This window comes from Antennarius striatus, chromosome 12 (genome assembly GCF_040054535.1).
Source record: "Antennarius striatus isolate MH-2024 chromosome 12, ASM4005453v1, whole genome shotgun sequence".
In the NCBI taxonomy this organism is placed as follows: Eukaryota; Metazoa; Chordata; class Actinopteri; order Lophiiformes; family Antennariidae; genus Antennarius; species Antennarius striatus.
Window position 1 is genome coordinate 2,888,118 of NC_090787.1, and position 17,611 is coordinate 2,905,728.

The 17,611-nt window shown below is 43.6% G+C and overlaps 1 protein-coding gene across 2 annotated transcripts in view; it reads right to left on the bottom strand.

Moving 5' to 3' along the window:
* arhgap20 (Rho GTPase activating protein 20) overlaps nucleotides 1-16,951 on the bottom strand; it is a 38,953-nt gene extending 22,002 nt beyond the window's left edge. Inside the window, exon 1 of one of the 2 annotated variants that reach the window (XM_068329566.1) lies at nucleotides 16,682-16,951. In XM_068329566.1, the coding sequence (XP_068185667.1) occupies nucleotides 16,682-16,804 (123 nt within the window). In that variant the 5' untranslated portion in view covers nucleotides 16,805-16,951. Of the gene's footprint in view, nucleotides 1-2,276; nucleotides 2,559-16,681 lie in introns of those variants that run through there. The other variant, XM_068329565.1, reaches the window with a different exon arrangement.
* Between the last annotated feature and the right edge of the window lie 660 nt (nucleotides 16,952-17,611).

The following is a 17,611-nucleotide window of genomic DNA, read 5'->3' on the forward strand; positions in this document are numbered from 1 at the left end:
CTGTTCTGAGTAAAATCCTTCTGAATGCAGAGGAGCAGACAAAACAAATACAGGCAGACGGGGGAAACGAACAAGAGAAGCGAAAACAGAAAAGAGGAAACAAGCGAAACGTTGAACGGAGAGGAGAAGTGTGTCGTCTAGAGGTTGCATAATGTTTATGGTCCCTCTCGTTCTCACTGTGTCAGGAGATGATATGTATAACAGGATTGTTTGATTCCACCACAGCTCCTTTATTTAAACATGCTAAAACCGTGCGAGCTAACCACACACCACAACTCGTCCAATCTGGGAATCGTTTGATGAATCTAAAGCACCAAAGGGGGAATCATATGGATGAGCTTTCTTAAGTTATTGTGCAGCGATTGATAAGTGTTCCTTCAACTCATGACATCACCGCCTCAAATGCAGGTTGACTATATTTGCTCTAGACTTTCTCTTTTAAAATAATTCACAATGACAAACAGCTTTGAGATCATCCGAGTGACAAATACACCCAAACACACATATTTCACTTTTTTTTAGGATGTCAATGAAATTGTTTCATTCACACAGATGAGCCTTGCAAAATCAGCAGTTTTCCTTACAAATTTCATCACTGATGCACTTCTGTTTTTCACACGCACATATTTCCAGCGAGGTGTGGATGGGGTGGGAGTAACGTTTGGCAGGTGATGTGCTTTTCCCTCTCCTAGGTGCGAGGCGACGGACAGATGATGTAAGAAAAGAAGACTTGATGCTTCAAATCCTGACGTCTGCAGAGAGCGAATGGCAAGCAGGGACCGTCACAGTTAGTGTTTCAGCTAACAGCAGCTTAAACACTGTCAACTACATGCAGTGTACTGTATGTGCATGTTCAGTAAATACCCGTCATGCATGTTGAATGCAGTTCAAGGTAAACCCTTAACATTCTGACACTCACATGTCAACACTAGTAATTCCTAGGTGTTGGGTGGCATGCAGAAACTCTACATTTGTGCAGAGTTTATGAGTCGGCGAGGATAAAGCAAAGCTCGGTTCCTCAGCTGAGGCTGGTGGCTCCGCTTTCACAATTTACCAAAGTTGAACACAACAGAATGTTTCTCCAACCGTGGCCAAAGAGCGTGAGCCGCTCATTGAAAATGGCATTGGTAAGAATTCACTTATCAGACACCAAGGGCTGAGAATTGACACAGACGGACTCAGAAAAGGACAGAGACTGTATTTGACAGCCAGGCAGTGAAATGAGGTGACCTGCATCGAATACAGAATCTTTTAAATTATTTGCATCACTCTTCAATCTTTATTCTTTATTGATTTGACTTTTTGTTGTATTTATTTTACTATTTACCTGTGAAAACATTACATTATTAATTATTCTATGCAATAATTGTATTTTACCATGTCTGTTGGATTTATATGTGAAACTGTGCTGGTTAGAAATGTTGGCTTTAATTTCACTAATGACTGATTTTTGAAGCTTCTTCAGATTTAAAAGCTTCTCCCGTCCTGGAAGCTGCAATTACACGGTTTCACCACACGCTGAGCGGGGGCGCTCTTCACTACAGGTTAATTGACGGAGACTCAAATCTTCTGTGTTTGCCTTGAGTCCGAATCGCCTACAGTAAATGAATACTTATAACAACGAGAAGTGCATTCACAGAAAAATTAGGAATCGTGTTTGAAAATGCACTTTTTCTCTCTAACAGCTATAGCCATGAGAATCCAGAATTGACGGTCGTTCCTCTGTCTGATAACTAAATATTACCTCTAAAGTGCTTTTTAATCTGCAATCAGAAACCGCTTTACGCAGGATAACAAGTGGAGACCCGTAAAATTACACGATAAGATGGAGAGATGAGCGTTTTTATTACTATTAAGTCAGGATACGGTCCTCTTATCTAGGATAAGATTTTTTTTTTCTTTTAATTTCTTGAAAAGCTGTTTTCCTCGAAAAATGAACATAGATTTAAGAGCGCAAAATTCTCCAGAGAAAACAAACGTTCTAAAACCAATAAATGTAAATTAAAAAATGTAAACGAAGCTGAACATTTAACAGCTTGTCATTTCAATACAAACGTCACACGTCAATAAATCACATTTAGAACAGCGGTTAGAAAATGTCTTAACAATCCAATTACCAAAATTATATTAAATAATACTATAATAAAATTAAATTGCAATTTATACCAAAGCAAATTTTGTGTTGAAACTTTGTCTGTGCGTAAAGAGCGCAAACCACATCCAATAATCAGCAGCCCGTCCGCACCAGGAGTCCCACGTACACGCAGGTCCCGTACCTTTTTGTTGTCGGGGGGCGCCTTGCTCTCCCCCGTTACAGAGTCGGACCTGTTTTGTCCCATGGTCCCCTGCTGCGGTGACATGTTTTCCATCAAGACAGCATAGATCCACGGGGCTGAGCGCATAAATAGTATATTCCCATGTCACCAGCGTTACGTCCAAACGTTATCCGGAGCGTGGGCTCGGAGAGGATCCATGATGATGAGGAGGAGGAGGAGGTAAAGGAGGAAGACAAGGAGCAGCCAGCGCGATTCGCCTCGAACGTGCGTCTCGGTCCGTCAGCGAGGTTTGATCTGGGCGCTGCAGCTCCGGTCCGCCTCGTCTCCGCGTCTGACGCCGTCAGCCAGAGGAAACACGCTGCTTCCGGTCAAGCTTTTCAGAGTAAAGGACTGGATACATGGAAATCCACTGTGTTTGCTTTTTATATCCATGTTCAAATTAAATTAAAAAAAAAAAAAATCAGCCAGATCCAAGTGTGTAAAGAAATAAAGTAAATAAATATTTAATAAACCCCGTAGGGAAATTATATTTTTCTACTCTAAACATTAGCACATGTGTGTGTGTATATATATATATATATATATATATATATATATATATATATATATATATATATATATATATATATATATATATATATATCGTACAGCCCCGTACACACACAAACACGCATGGTGTTTGTATAGGTATGTAGATAATAAAGTGATGCAACATTATCTTAGTGGCCTCACTTTCATGTGTGTTATGAGTCCAACTATAAAACAGGCTTTCCTATTCATATTTTTGCTCATGTGATTGATTGAAACGTCTGACAAATCAGACTCTAAAACATACAATTTTTCAGTTTTTTTTTTTTTTAATCTGATCTGCACGTTTTGTTTGTTTTCTTCTTGAATCACGCAAAGTTTGTCCTCTGTAAAAGCCGGCTAAACAATAACCAGGGGATCTATTTTAATGAGCTAAATTCACCACGGTCTTAGTATTACACTCTGGTCACGACGTTTTCTCGTTGCCCTTTTATTTTGAAGGTAAATTCATCTGACAGCATCGGTTTAACTCTTGAGCGCACAAACGTGTTTTTATTTGAGGGACCTTTTCGCGTGTTTTGGTTCCACAGCGCATAAGAAGGTTCTTGTTCTGGTGTGACAGGAAACGGTTCGCTGAGGGTCCGGACCAGGTGTCAAAATGTTCTCCCTGGGCCAAGAATAACATGACTGAGGCGGAGGAATGTTCCTAGTATTTTTTTTTACATGATGACGCATGACACATTTGCCATATTTGCCCACTACTACAGTATAGCTCACTGTAGGGTAACTTCCACAGTGGGTGGGGGTGTTTACTTTTAAAATCCTGCAGACCAGAGAAGTGCACCCCTCCATCAGAAACGGAGCTCAACGAAGGTGTTGACAGGGAAAAGGGGGCTTTAACATTTGAATCTCATGGGCTTGAATATAAGGAGACGTTAACAAAAGCATCTCCATGGAAATATGAAAACAAAATACATAAAGGAAAGCCTTTAGACAGAGATATGAGTGAAAAATAAATATTAATAAAAGATTTATTTGACAGTATTGTCCTATCAGTCGATTGGCAGCCTTTGTCTGCAGAAAGGTATGCAGAATGGTCCCATCTTATCTGTCCCATGAAAGACAGCATGCATAGGATGATAAGGACACTGATAGTGCCCAGCCGTCTCCTTTGATCACCACACAATCCGCCGGCTTCTGTCTGGAGAATCTGATGCAAAGACAGTGCCATCCCATCCTCCTCACCCACCAAGCCATGAGTTATATTTAAAATGCACTTCATTCCCCCATCTTTCAGGGGTTAAAGGTTTGCTTTTGTTTCCTGCTGCTCGTCAAGAGTAGCCTGTTCCAAAGCCAGAGAGCTCCAGACTAAATTGAGGGTGTGTCAGAAATGTGGTCGACCACGACGGCAAACGTGCTCCGCTGTTTTGTTTCTGTCTTCTCGTTGTTCCATTCTGTCATCGGAACATGGCCTGCAACAATAAAAATGATGTCTCCGGGTATTTTCATTGTGGTATCCATGGCAGACGCAACACATCTCTCTGTGATCAGTTAAAAACAGATACAGGAGGCAAAATCACAAAATGGGTCACACATTTCACACCTCGGGATTCTCTTCATGCCTGGGTCAAGGCCAGCCGAGTGACTTCAGGTCAGGGAGGAACGGGAGGTCTGACTCAGAATCACTAAGGGTCCTCATGGATATCGCCTGACTTTTCCTTTTGGAGTGTGTGTCAACGGGAATATCTCCAGTCACGCCTTGAGAGTTCGTCTATTCAGAACCCAAAGTGATGAAGAGGATGGACTTGGATGGCAAAACAGTTGATACCCGGAGAAAGAAAATGAGCTGGAGGGACTCGAGAGACGACTGGAGCTGACCCGGGAGGGTTGGGGCGATAGCGTGGAAAACACACGCTCATGCATGAAGATGGATGGACGGATGGAGGGATAGATGAAGCAGGATGTTGCTATGACCCAAAACAGCAGTGACCATACTGGAAGTGGTGCCTCCACCACTACTGCTTCTATGTTAGGACCACAGACTTCCACGTTTGCTGCCAAAAATAAAGCCCTGCTATTTCTGTTTTTTCCCCCCAAGGGCAGAATAATTCAGACGTTTCTGGGCAACAACGTTAAAAGTATGATTCAGAAATTTAGTAGTAGTTTCATTTACTTTTAAGTTCTCCAGAAGAGCAATGGAATCCCGGGTCAGAGCACCATGCACACTACACAGATATTTCTTATGCTCTGGCCCTGGACACCTCACGGATATTTTGAATGGATCATCCGGTGAGCAGGTGGATGAATTAGTGATAGTTCTGGACTAGTTATTGGCTGAGCGAGGTGGATTTTGTGTGAATCTTACTGCTCATGTATTCCAGGCATTCATTCATTCATCTTTCATACCCACTTCATCTACTGCCACGGGTCGCGGGATGCTGAAGCCTATCCCAGTCTACATATTTACTTGTTAAGTTTACTTCAAATCTAGTTGTTTTTACTAAACAAATGAAATGTGCACCATAAAAACAAATATATTAGCCAAATTGTGCCTTACAAACAAATATTGCTCAACAAATCTAGAAACTTTTTCTGCATCAGCATTAACAACATAATAATCTGATGACTGCAATCAGCTTTCAAATTAAATGAAATACAAACAATACATATTTGCATTGAACTGCAATAAACTAAACTAAACAAAGCAAGAACTTATGGCCGTAGATCAGCTGATACAACCTCAAGGCTAATCACTGATCGTCGGCCTGGGGTTTACTGGTACCAAGTGTTCTATAGTGACACGTTTATGCTCAAACATGGTGTTAGTTATGGATAAAACAAGTGTTTTGTTTGTTTTCAGTTTGGTCATATGATGTGGGGAGCCATTTTCTGCCGACACACAGGCGATAGAACACATTTTACCACACCAGACGTGTCTGCACAGGTGATGGAGGTCATCATTGACGTTACAGATCATCAGAAAAATTTTGGTTGGTTTCATGGCAGTGTCTACCATGATATGTTCATCTGCTCCATTGGTGGCAGTGATGACATGGAGTCTTGAGACACCGTGCAGAAATGTGGCGTAAAAAGACGCATGTGGCTTGAAGCAGCAGCCGTGAACCATGAGGGATATCAGAAGTGATTGCAGTTGTGCAGCTTTCAATAACAAGGTGGCAGGCAGACGGACAGGCAGACACACAGACAGACAGACAGACAGACATTCAGACAGACCGGCAGACAGGCAAACGGACAGACAGACAGACAGGCAGACAGGCAGACAGACAGACAGACAGACAGGCAGACAGGCAGACAGTCTGAGCCTTGCTGTTGGACCATTACATCTGCTCTCTTGCTGGACAAACACACACACGCGCACACGCAAAACACACACACACACACACACACACACACACACACACACACAAACACACACACACACAAACCCCTCCTCCACCTTCCAGACCCCCTACCCTGCTAATCTGATTACAGGAGTCGCCCCACTACGGAGCAACGGATGCAATTGACAAACAGTTTGTGCTTCATGGCGGTCAGTTGTTGTTGTTGTTGTTGTTGTTGTTGTCATACTGTTCTGACTGCGCGTCACCATTTCACATCTTCAGCGTGAGGCTTTAGTTACTCACACAACACACAAAAGTAATGATCAACTTCACAGATTGCAGATGGCGTGTGTTATTTATATATAAAAAAAGATTGTGTGCGTGAACATGCGTGCTTGGTCAGAAGGAACCAAATGTCATTTTAAGGATGCAGCGGGACAAGTTAAATTATTTCCTAGGGGTTGGCAGGGGAGGGGGGTCATGCTGGTTTTAGCAGGATTGGATTCAGCAATACAGGGTTTCCATGTCAGAACAGCAGGGGTTCTGGTGATCAACTCCTCAAACAGTCAATTAGATCTTACTAGAGCATTCTGGGAAACACTGGGATTGGCTAAACGTTCCTAAAACCTTTTTTTTCTTCTGTGTTGGTTTGGTTCAAGAAAATGAAACAGAGAATCACACAAGGAAGTCCAGACGCTACTTACACTAGCTGCACTCATTTTCCCAAGAGTCTAAACTCTACACAAAAAGCTCGACCTGTTCCTAACACCTCCCAGGCGTGATGATGAGAACGAGCTATTCAAGATATGCGCATGAGCGGGATATCTCACATCTCCACTGACACTCCTGGTATGTAGCAGCAAACTTGTCTTTCATCGCATTCGAGATAGCGAAAAGACAGCAGACACTTGACAATGTCAACAAAACTCATCTGTGGTTTGTGTGTTTTAATGTAACATTAATTTTCCTTGCAGCTACTGGATTAAAATCACATTTAATTGTATTTTCTTTTTGGTTTTGGAACTTAAACTACCTGAAATGCAGGCTTCCCATCCTGGAGGTCGACCATCGCGACCCCATCAGCCCGACTGGGGATGTCTCCAAACAAAGGCCGTCTTTATTAATCTTTTCCTAAACAGCAGTTGTTCAGGTTTAACCACCATTGCTTCTTTTTTACAGAAGCATAGCTGCATCCTTTCAAAATAAAATGTTTGCGTATGTGAATGGATCAAGAACTAAACAGCAGAATAAAGTCAGCACCAAAAGATCATTCTCTGAAAAAAAAAAAAAAAAGCCCCTCTGGGCAGTGACAGCGACAGGTCCACATAAAAGTCACCCTTAAATCATTGGACCAAAGTTCTTTTCCAAGACCAGTTTTGGCTCATTTGATCCTTCCACTTCACAGTTATTAAAATGAGAACAATCCCAATTTATGAGCGAAGAGAGAAGAGAAGACGCCAGTGTAGTTAAATCATCTGATTTCCAACGATAAAACTTTCACCACAGCCTGAAAATGTCACCGACAGCTTGGAGCGAAGGTTTTTCTAAACGTTGGAGCTGGAGGTGGCGAAGAGACGACTTCTCTCTTCAGGATTAGCATCAATGCTAATAATTATTATTTGATTTGGCATCAATAACAATAATGTTTCTGACTCATATCCGGGGGATCAGCTTTGCCCTCTGAGGGGCTTTAAACCCCTGACCTCATCAGATCTAGTAACAACACCCCTGACAGCTGCACAAGGTGGAGCAAATGATTAGACCGGTCAGAAAAGTGAAGAAAAAAAAAACTACCAAAGAAATTTTGAGTTAATCAAAACTGCCTCCAACCAGCATGTAGTCAGGGCCGACTGATATATTTTCATTTTAGTACTTAAAATAAATTTTTATCACTTCTTCCATAAGAACTCTATTTTTTAATCTGTCTCAAAGATCACGTATGATTTAAAGTTGTCTGCGATCTGAAAAACAACAAAAAAATTAAAAGGGAAAACCTTCAGATGTAATTAATCACTCCTCATTTATCAATACTGACGTGAAAGATTCATCTAGCAGAGAAAGGAGGAAGAGGAGACGGTGCTCTCCCTTTCTCTCACTGTCAGCGGAGGAGTCAGATGGAGAGAAAGACAAGCGAATGGGGAGCGCTGGGAGGAGGAGGCGAGCGCGTTTGTGTCCACTTCAACCTTTAATCACTCCACACACAAAAGAGAGAGTGTGTGTCTGTTTGTCGGTGTTGGTGTGCACATTCACTCATTGTTTGTGTGTCTCCTGAGAGTCTATCAGTCATCACTCGCATACGTAGCGTCAGGACGCTGCAGCTATCGCTACCAGTCGTCTCTTATCGGCCCAGAGGAGGTCAAAGGTCAAGAGGGAGAGCTTGAATTCCACCACAGGTCAGGATCATTAGTGGAGCTTAGCTCCGGAGAAAAGTCGAGTCATAGGAGAAGATATTTAGTTATATTTATATAGTAAAGTAAAGTAAAGTAAAGTAAAGTAAAGTAAAGTTAAGTTAAGTTAAGTTAGGTTAAGTTAAATTGTTAAACAGAATTACTAAATTGTATATATAAAATATTTTATTGAACTACACTGAAAGCATATCAGACGGTATAAATAGCTCAACATCCTACTTGAGTATATGTGGCGGAGCATTTTCAAAAAGCGGGTTTTGATCTTTGCTTTTCGGGAATAAGTTCATTTCATAAGAAATAACATGTATGAATACTAACTTGACGCGTCGATGTGACTGACATTGCATGGAGTGTTGACGTTGGATGGCGGCTTCGCACAGATCACAGGAGAGAATCCGTCCTGAGGTCGAGGGAGCGGCTCGCTAAAGTTGTAATTTTACAGGATCCTGTTCCACTGCGGCTTCACTTACCAGGCAAGAACAGGGAAGGCATGGTCTGGATTTTATTAAAAGACAAGGATGCGTGTGTGTATGTGTGTGTGTGTGTGTGTGTGTGTGTGTGTGTGTGTGGGCCTTAATGGGACTAGATGGCACGTCTTGGCCATGCAGTGCCAGAAATAACCCAAGATCTGGACCAGAATTGCAATGTAGAGCTTTTTTCCATTTTCTATCCACAGCAAACCCACACACACAAACTGTGAACACACAGCTACACACACTGACACAAACCCAATAATCACACGCTAACATACGCACACTCATACTCACAAAAATGTGTTAATCTTGCACAGGAACACGCTCCAAACTCCGGCTCGCTCTGCTTCCTGGGAACGCCTGTTGCTATTTTTAAATTGCTGTGGAACCTCGATGGAGCCTCGGAGCGCTATAATAATTTTTTTTTTGCTGCACTTTACTCATGTGCTCCGTCAAAACAAAGCAGTACAGAAACGTGAGGAGGAGGCGGCAGAAAGCGGAAGGTGGGGACGTCTGGCCTTCTGCCAGGGACGTCCAGCGTCAACATCTGGATGCGTGTTTAAACGCGCGTTGGGGTTTTGTGTCAAACCGATGCATCATCATCCTCATCGTTGTCCTACGGTTCTCACTCAGAGTAAATGTTTCCATCTTAAATTACAGGCGGTGGAGATTTGTCTGCGTCAACTTCGGGTGCAAAGGTCAGACATGAAAATGAACATTAGAACAGATTATACTAAACCATAACGCTCCCCTCCAGCTGCAAAATAATTAGACAAAGCCTTCAGAATGGGCGCTGGAGGCAGGTTGGCTTATATGTGGTAGTTACTGTGGATGAGTGCTAAAAATGGGCTCTTCTAAATCCAAGCTTGTACTTAGGAAAACTTGTGGGATGTGTAGGGAAAACAGAAAATGAAAGCCACGATTACTGGCTGATATTTCCTCACAGATGGTTAGGATGCTGCTGTAATTTTAACTTACTGATATCAAATGAAGTTTGTGCTTCTTCCTCTCACTGGCGGAATTTCTACATGTCTTTTATGTTGACTAACGTTCATTTATTCATTCATCTTCCATACCGATTCCTTCGCTTTAGCGGGTCACGGGGGTTGCTGGAGTTGATCCCAGAAGACTTACGGGACAGATGTTGAGTAACACGTTCTGACAAACGCTAAAAAACGTTTGTATGTGTGTGTTTTGTTTTTTCATTCACTCATACAAATGTGTCACCGTCTCAAGCTGCACTTTTTACCACACTTGATTTTGTTTCTCTCTGAGACATCACAACTTTGATTTAGCAGAAAACAGTAAGAAAATACTCCTGCAAACAGTTGTGTGCATGTGCATGTGTGTGTGTGTGTGTGTGTGTGTGTGTGCATGTGTGTGTGTATGTGCATGTGTGTGTGGATGGGTGATAGAATGTATGACGTGTTGTGGTTCTTTGAAGATGGTCATACAGAGGAGACTAATGGGCAGTTGTGTTTATTTCTTGGCAGAGCTCCATAGAGAGGCAAAGGGACACACACACACACACACACACACACATACACACACACATACACACACACACACACACACACACACACACACTGGTCATTACAGCCCGTGTTGCCATAGCAGAGCTCCAGCTACTGGAGGAGAGACGGTGGCATCGTTCAAGGAGCCTCTGACTAAAAATAGCCCTGATGAACTGAGCAGGTTGTCGCCGCCTGTTTTCATCTCCTGGCTCGGACTTTCCCTCCCTCATCCCTCCCTCATCCCTCCCTCATCCCTCCCTCATCCCTTCATCTGTCTTCATCGACTCGTGGACAGACACTGGCACGTTCCCGCATTTTGCAAAACTCGAAGTGCTGAAGAGCTCGAGAGAAGATAAACATTTACACGCCTCTTCTCATTGATGTGTCCTGTGTGAATTCATTTCAGCTGATGTTATGTTTTTGTTTTGTTTTGTTTTTTAAAAAAAGGAAAGGCTTTTCAATTTCAGGTTTTATCTTCCGCAGCTCGCTGTGCTGGTCCTGCTGCTGGGAGTCGATTAAAGGTGGAAGAGATACGGTCCACACACCTTCTCCTGAACAAACAAAGATGGAGGGTCTCCATCCACTGGTTCCCGCTCAGCCTCGCTGTTGAGACTTATCAGCCATCTGTGAAGCCTTCCTGTCGGCAGAACACTAAACCACGAGATTTATGGGTGGTTTTCATCAAGCCAGACTCGTATGGGCTGCGGCACCACATAGATGTCAGGATGGTGACGATTTGAACCGTCATCATGGAGATGTTTGATCAAACAAAAGCCTGGAGTTTTGAAATCAGAACACGTACCACGTTTACCTCCACCGTGTCGTGTGTGGAGGCTTTACCATTGCTTATCGTTGTTTTTCCACGACACATCAGCTGAGCTAGACCAGTCTGCGCTTAAAGCAACACGGGAAGCTGACCTAAATCTTCTCTCTTACCAGGTTTTTCCCACGTGCAGTAAAATTTGTCATCAATCGATCAACTTCTTCTTCTACTATTTTGCTCTGTGTTGTGGTCCATCTGACAAATTTCCTCAGCCAGATCACGTACGAGGAGAACTGATGAATCACCCGCTCCAACATGCCAGATCTTTTTCTGTCTCGGTCCTCACATCTCTCTCCTGGACGTCGTCTCCATCCCTTCATTACCTCTGGTGGTGAAACTTCACAGAAACTGTCAGCATATGTTTTTAAAGTCTCCTCCACAACTGGCAACGTGATAATGTTTGAATGTTTAAAGTTCATACAGTGTGTGTGTGTGTGTGTGTGTGTGTGTGTGTGTGTGTGTGTGTGTGTGTGTGTGTGTGTGTGTGTGTGTGTGTGTGTGTGTGTGTGTGTGTGTGTGTGTGTGTGTGTGTGTGTGTGTGTGTGTGTGTGTGTGTGTGTGTGTGTGTGTGTGTGTGTGTGTTCTTCAAAAGGCCTGTGAGTGTTTTGGCTTTACGTCGCTCTAAGAAACTCTTAATAACCCAACCTAATGATCGAATGATTTCACAGGTAGTTTGTGGGTGTACGATATTTTTACACACGTGCACACTTTTTCTTTGGCACATGTGCACACGTGCATACTTTTCCTCTCACACACACACACACACACACACACACACACACACACACACCGTAACAACAACACAATCGCCTGATCTAATCGTCCATCTCCCTCTAAAGCTCGTCCACTGCAGAGCTGAAAGCCTCCTTCTTTTACTGCTGATTGGACGGGAAATGTGTTTCTGGTGTGTGCCGTTGCTATAGAAACGCAACAAGTTTATCACATGATCAATCACATGACTGGGAGGTTCACGCTTTTAGCTCAGTTGTCATCGTCACCTAATACGGCTAAGTCGGCGGCCTGTTTTCCACAACAGAAGCGTCACAGGGAACCAAAACAGTGGAGTACGGCGTGTGCTCGGGACGAAGGGCTCGCGTTTGCACTTAATTCGTTGTGGATGACATGTTTTAGTAAAGTCTGAAGGTTTACATCTCCTTCACTGTGTTTCTTTGGAGGAATCACCACAACACTGCACACACTGCCCAAAAGCGAATGCCATTAAAGTGATCCAGCACATGTATACAGATTAATGGTTGCTATGTTGGTAACCACGGAGCTCACATCCCATCTGTGTCTACCTACGTCTTCATTAGTGGTGTTATTGCTTTTATTTAATGCACTGATATTGTTCCATGATCAATGCATCACGTTCAAGTCCATTAATGATCTCTTATTGGTCACCATCCAGTTGGAGTTCTGTTTGTGTTTTTTTTTTGTTGCTTGACAGCCAAAAGTTTCACTGCGATTTTTGAGTCCCGTCCAACTTAAACCAACCCCGCGATCTTTTGTTTCCAGTAAATAAAGGAGCAGTTCGTCTGTTTTCCTTTGGTTTACCGGACTGATTCCCAGGCGGGCAGCAGAGGGAGCTCCCTCTCACTCAAGTTTGAATAGTTCTCGGTTGGCCACCTCCTGGCGGATCTCGCCTCCTTAGAGACTTTATCCTCCGTCTCCTTGTGCCTTTGCTTTCATCTCCAATCCTTTTCTCTCACCCTGAACCCCATTTTTCCATCACCCCCTCCTCCCGCGGCTGACTAACCTGTTAACATAAGGCCAGTGGGACATAATCCAGCCTCTTATAGCTGGTCTAATACCTCCCGCCGCCACCCTGACGTCTTGGACTTCACAACATGCCGTGTCATGAGTCCGGCAGACATAATGCACCCTGACTTTGAATCCCTTCACTCTTTCTGTCTTTGGAGGAGCAAAGCCCTGATGATGGCAAGTCAGGAGGCCTCAGGGCGGCCACCCACGAGAGGAGCTGGTAGAAATCACCCAGATAAATACCCGCTGATCCGAGACGTTCCCGGATCTGAAACGGATACCAAATAAAATAAAAAGTCTTCAGGGGCAAGTTAGCTAGTCAAGTCTAAAGCAACAAATCAGCTGCAACAAGTCCAAGTAAAGGTAACCATAGCTTAAGTCTCACAAGAACAGGAAATCAAATCCCAAGTCCGTAAAGCAGGTTCTCGTCACACGTGTTTCATCTATTTGTTTCAAAGCTTCACCAATGGAATAGTTTCAAAAGACCTGAAAGTCTTTAAATGTTTGGGAGCAGTTTGGCTTGAAAAGGATGTGACTAATGATGCCTAAAAACTGTTTGGATTTTTCAAGAAATGTCTCCAAGCAGGTTGAGTCTCAGACCAGACGAGGACAAGTCAAGTCCTAAGTGCTCATTTTAGTGACCTCTTGCGGAACCGGAGCCCAAACCCACATTCCTGGGAAGAACTACAGCATGGCCAAAACACAAAGACTCTGTGTTATTTATTATCTATAGTCCTGAAGCTTTTTTCCTTTGACAGATGACAAGGTCGCATTTTACTGAGATTTGATTTGTCGGGCTTCTGATTTGTGTTTCTGAGAGAGTTTGTTCAGATCCCACCTCTAAGGAAGATGACCTGAGGAGATAAAGAAGAAAATCCCCAGGGGAATTTCACACACACACACACACACACACACACACACACACACACACACACACACACACACACACACACACACACACACACACACACACACACACACACACACACACACACACACCATAGGTGAATTAAATCACGTGAACCTGCCACATACCTTCACATGCCACGATTGTTAACCTGCTGAACTCTCTCTCTCACACACACACACACACACACACACACACACACACACACACACACACACACACACACACACTGAGTATATACACAGCCACCATACATGTCTAAATACATATACAATACATCAGTATGGCCTGATCTGTTATGACTCCAGGGCAGTAATGATATACCTGGAGGAGAGGGGAGATAACTTTAATGATACATTGAGCCTCATCGCTTCTGGACATCAAACTCTAATGTGTGTGTGTGTGTGTGTGTGTGTGTGTGTGTGTGTGTGTGTGTGTGTGTGTGTGTGTGTGTGTGTGTGTGTGTGTGTGTGTTGATGATGACTGTATTACTGAAATAGCATCAAGCCTGAGGCTCATCGTATCGCTGGCGTGTGTTGGACACAAACAGACCCTCATGCTCCAGACTCCGCCCTCTGAGTCTCACCGCTGTCTCCAGGCTTCACCTCCAATAAGTTGATGCTTGAGGATTTTAAACCATGCATCCAAGTTCCCTCTGCAACTTGGCAAGTCCACTGCTGTATTTACACACACGCTGCTTTATATTGATTTCATCTGTGCTTTACTTTTGTCATTTAAAACCTCGTTAATGCTGTTTAACTTTCCCTGGAGCGTCTGCACAGCGTCGCCTCCTCATATACGTTTGACCAAAGGCAGGTTGGCTTGACAACTACACGTGATTATTAGTGATGCCTGTAGGGACATATTGGGCCTTCCTCCAACTCAATCACATGAGTTGAAGCTGTTTGTAATCAGGCTGCAGGAATCAGTCGACATTGAGGCGTAAGGCAATGGAAAACTTTGAGACAACATCAGAAACGAGAGGTGGTCGTTTTTGGACTCAGATGTTAATGCACTGAAAATTAAAATGTAAACTGCAATATTATGTAAAATAAAGAAACTTTTTTTTCATTTCCCAGAAGATATGCTGCACCTGAAACGTCCGTCATAGAACTACACATCTTATTGTCCAATACTGGTTCTAAAAAAAAACACTTGCTCTCGCTCCATACAAAAACAGCATTCCTCTGTTCTGTCTGGTCCTCACGTGACGCCACCTGACCTCCTACTGTTCGCACTGACTCACACTTCCACCTCTGTAATCCCATAGATTTAAGTGTGTGCCCATAACACATCCAGAGATTAGAAGAGTAGCTTGAACAAACAGAATGAAAAGACTCACAGCGGTGAGAAAAGAAAGGAGAGATGACCTCATTAAAACAGGGCGCACATGACTGCTTAAATTCTTTTGCGCTGCGTGGTTTGAAAATGATGAGATCAGATGGAGTAGGATGTATTCACAGCACCTGAGCGGCCGTTGTACCTTGACTCTCAAAGGCTGAACAAACTCATCGGCCGTCACCAGCATCACAGACAGAGACGTTCCTCTGTTTGTGTCTGAGTCTGTTAATACTTTATATTCTGCCTGTAAGGCGTTCCTGAGGGCAAAATTAGTAGCACGAAATTCCTTCAAACTAGTCCTGGGAAGGACAACAAAAGAAGCCAGAAAATTGATGTGAAAAACTAAAATGATAGAAGAAGAACAATCTATTAAACAGAGAGTGGGTTTAAAAGGCCTTGACAGATAAGATTCACAACTAACCCCAGGGAGAAACACAGTTATACTGAAGAAAAGTGTGTTTTTAGAAGGGATTAAAGAGAAGATACTGGAGACCATCACAAAGTGTGGAGGCCCTGATCAAGATTTGATCTAGGAAGCTCCAGAAGTCTTGGTTGAGGACACATAAGGTGTCAGGAAATTGGACATAAATCCATGAACAGCCTTTAGAAGTCATCCCTGAAAAGAATGCTGTCACTGAGCTCAGATACAACACGTTCCACCTCAGTCCAGACCCGTCCCTCGCCTCTGACATCACAGACCGAGAGCAGAACCGGGACTAAAAACGTGATGTCAGCTGCGTGAACTGTGGAGGCAGTTTGAGCGTCTGGCAGCTCGGATCAGACCCTCCTCGAACAGCTCAGCTCTTTCCAATCACAAACCAAATCTCTCTTGGTCTGCTGGCTTCAAGCGAGGCGCAGAGAAGTGGTGGTAATAACGGGCCAACTTATCCCACTAAACACCACTGACATTATGTGTGCTTTATCACATTGTGGACATCAGATCAGTATGAAAACACACAGGGTTATGAAACATGCTTTGTGCTGTTGTGTCCCACAGGAAACTTTGTGTATTTGTGTTATTAGTCTGATGCACACAGTAATTTTTGAAAAGTTTTGTTCATAAAGACGTTTCTCGATCATAAAACAACACAAATATGTGGAATCTGTCCAAAACAACATGCAGCAGATTACATTTCTATCATTTTAACCTTATAATATATTCCCACAATGCCTGCAACATGTGTGAAAGCAGATTCTGGTGCATCCACAATGCAACTCTGCAACGTTCTCCAGATTTATAATGAAAATATGTGATTAAAGATGTGTTCCAAACATTTAATCAGACATTTAATCATCTTTCTTGACTTACTTTGATGTTGTAAAACTCCACACAGCTCCCGGCCCTCGATCTGGCTTTGTTCACTTGCTTTTCTTCCATCCCCACCAACACCTCCATGTCGGAAAACTTCTGCCCTCCTCCTGTTGGCATCATGCAGGACTGTGTGTTTATGTGCTGAAGAGCTCGGTTTGCAGTTGCTTCTGTTCTTCCTGTGTGAAGTCTCTTCTTCTTCTCACCCTCTTCCTCTCCTCCTCCTCCTCACCTGCAGCTATACGGGTCCATGGAGAGGAGGCACAGAGATTTATTTAACATCTACCTGTTACAAAAGCTCCTCTCAGCCTCCCTGTTCCCGCCTGTCTGGACAGCAAGGTGCTTGGTCATGTCCAGCCCCTTATCCCCACCCCCTCCCACTCCCACTCCCACCCCCCAGTCGACCCATGCCCACACAAGCCAGTCTGGTCCCATTGGCTAGTCTGGTGGAAAGGGGGCAAACAGAGGGAGGGGCTGAGGCCAAAAGGAGCAGGAGGAGGTGTTGGGAAATGGATGAATTGGGGTAATTAGGAGGACTGACAGCGTCCCCCCCAAACGGCCACGCTGGGGGAAAAGGAGGGAAAAATGATTGGGGGGGGTTTGTTTGTGATGTGTCTGATTGGAAGAGAATTTTTTTAAGGGATAAATATTTTTTCAAGTTGATTTTTACACCTCGTCTACTTTGTTCACAAGTTGAGGAGTCAACAAAGGGGGAGGCACGGCAACCCTAACAACATCAGAACACACACACACACACACACACACACACACACACACACACACACACACACACACACACACACACACACACACACACACACACACACACACACACACACACCCTTGGAGGAACAAGTCTCTTCCTGGACAACGGGGACAACGGGGGTCAGACGGGGGCCGAAAACAGGAAAACCAAGAAGAGATGAAGCC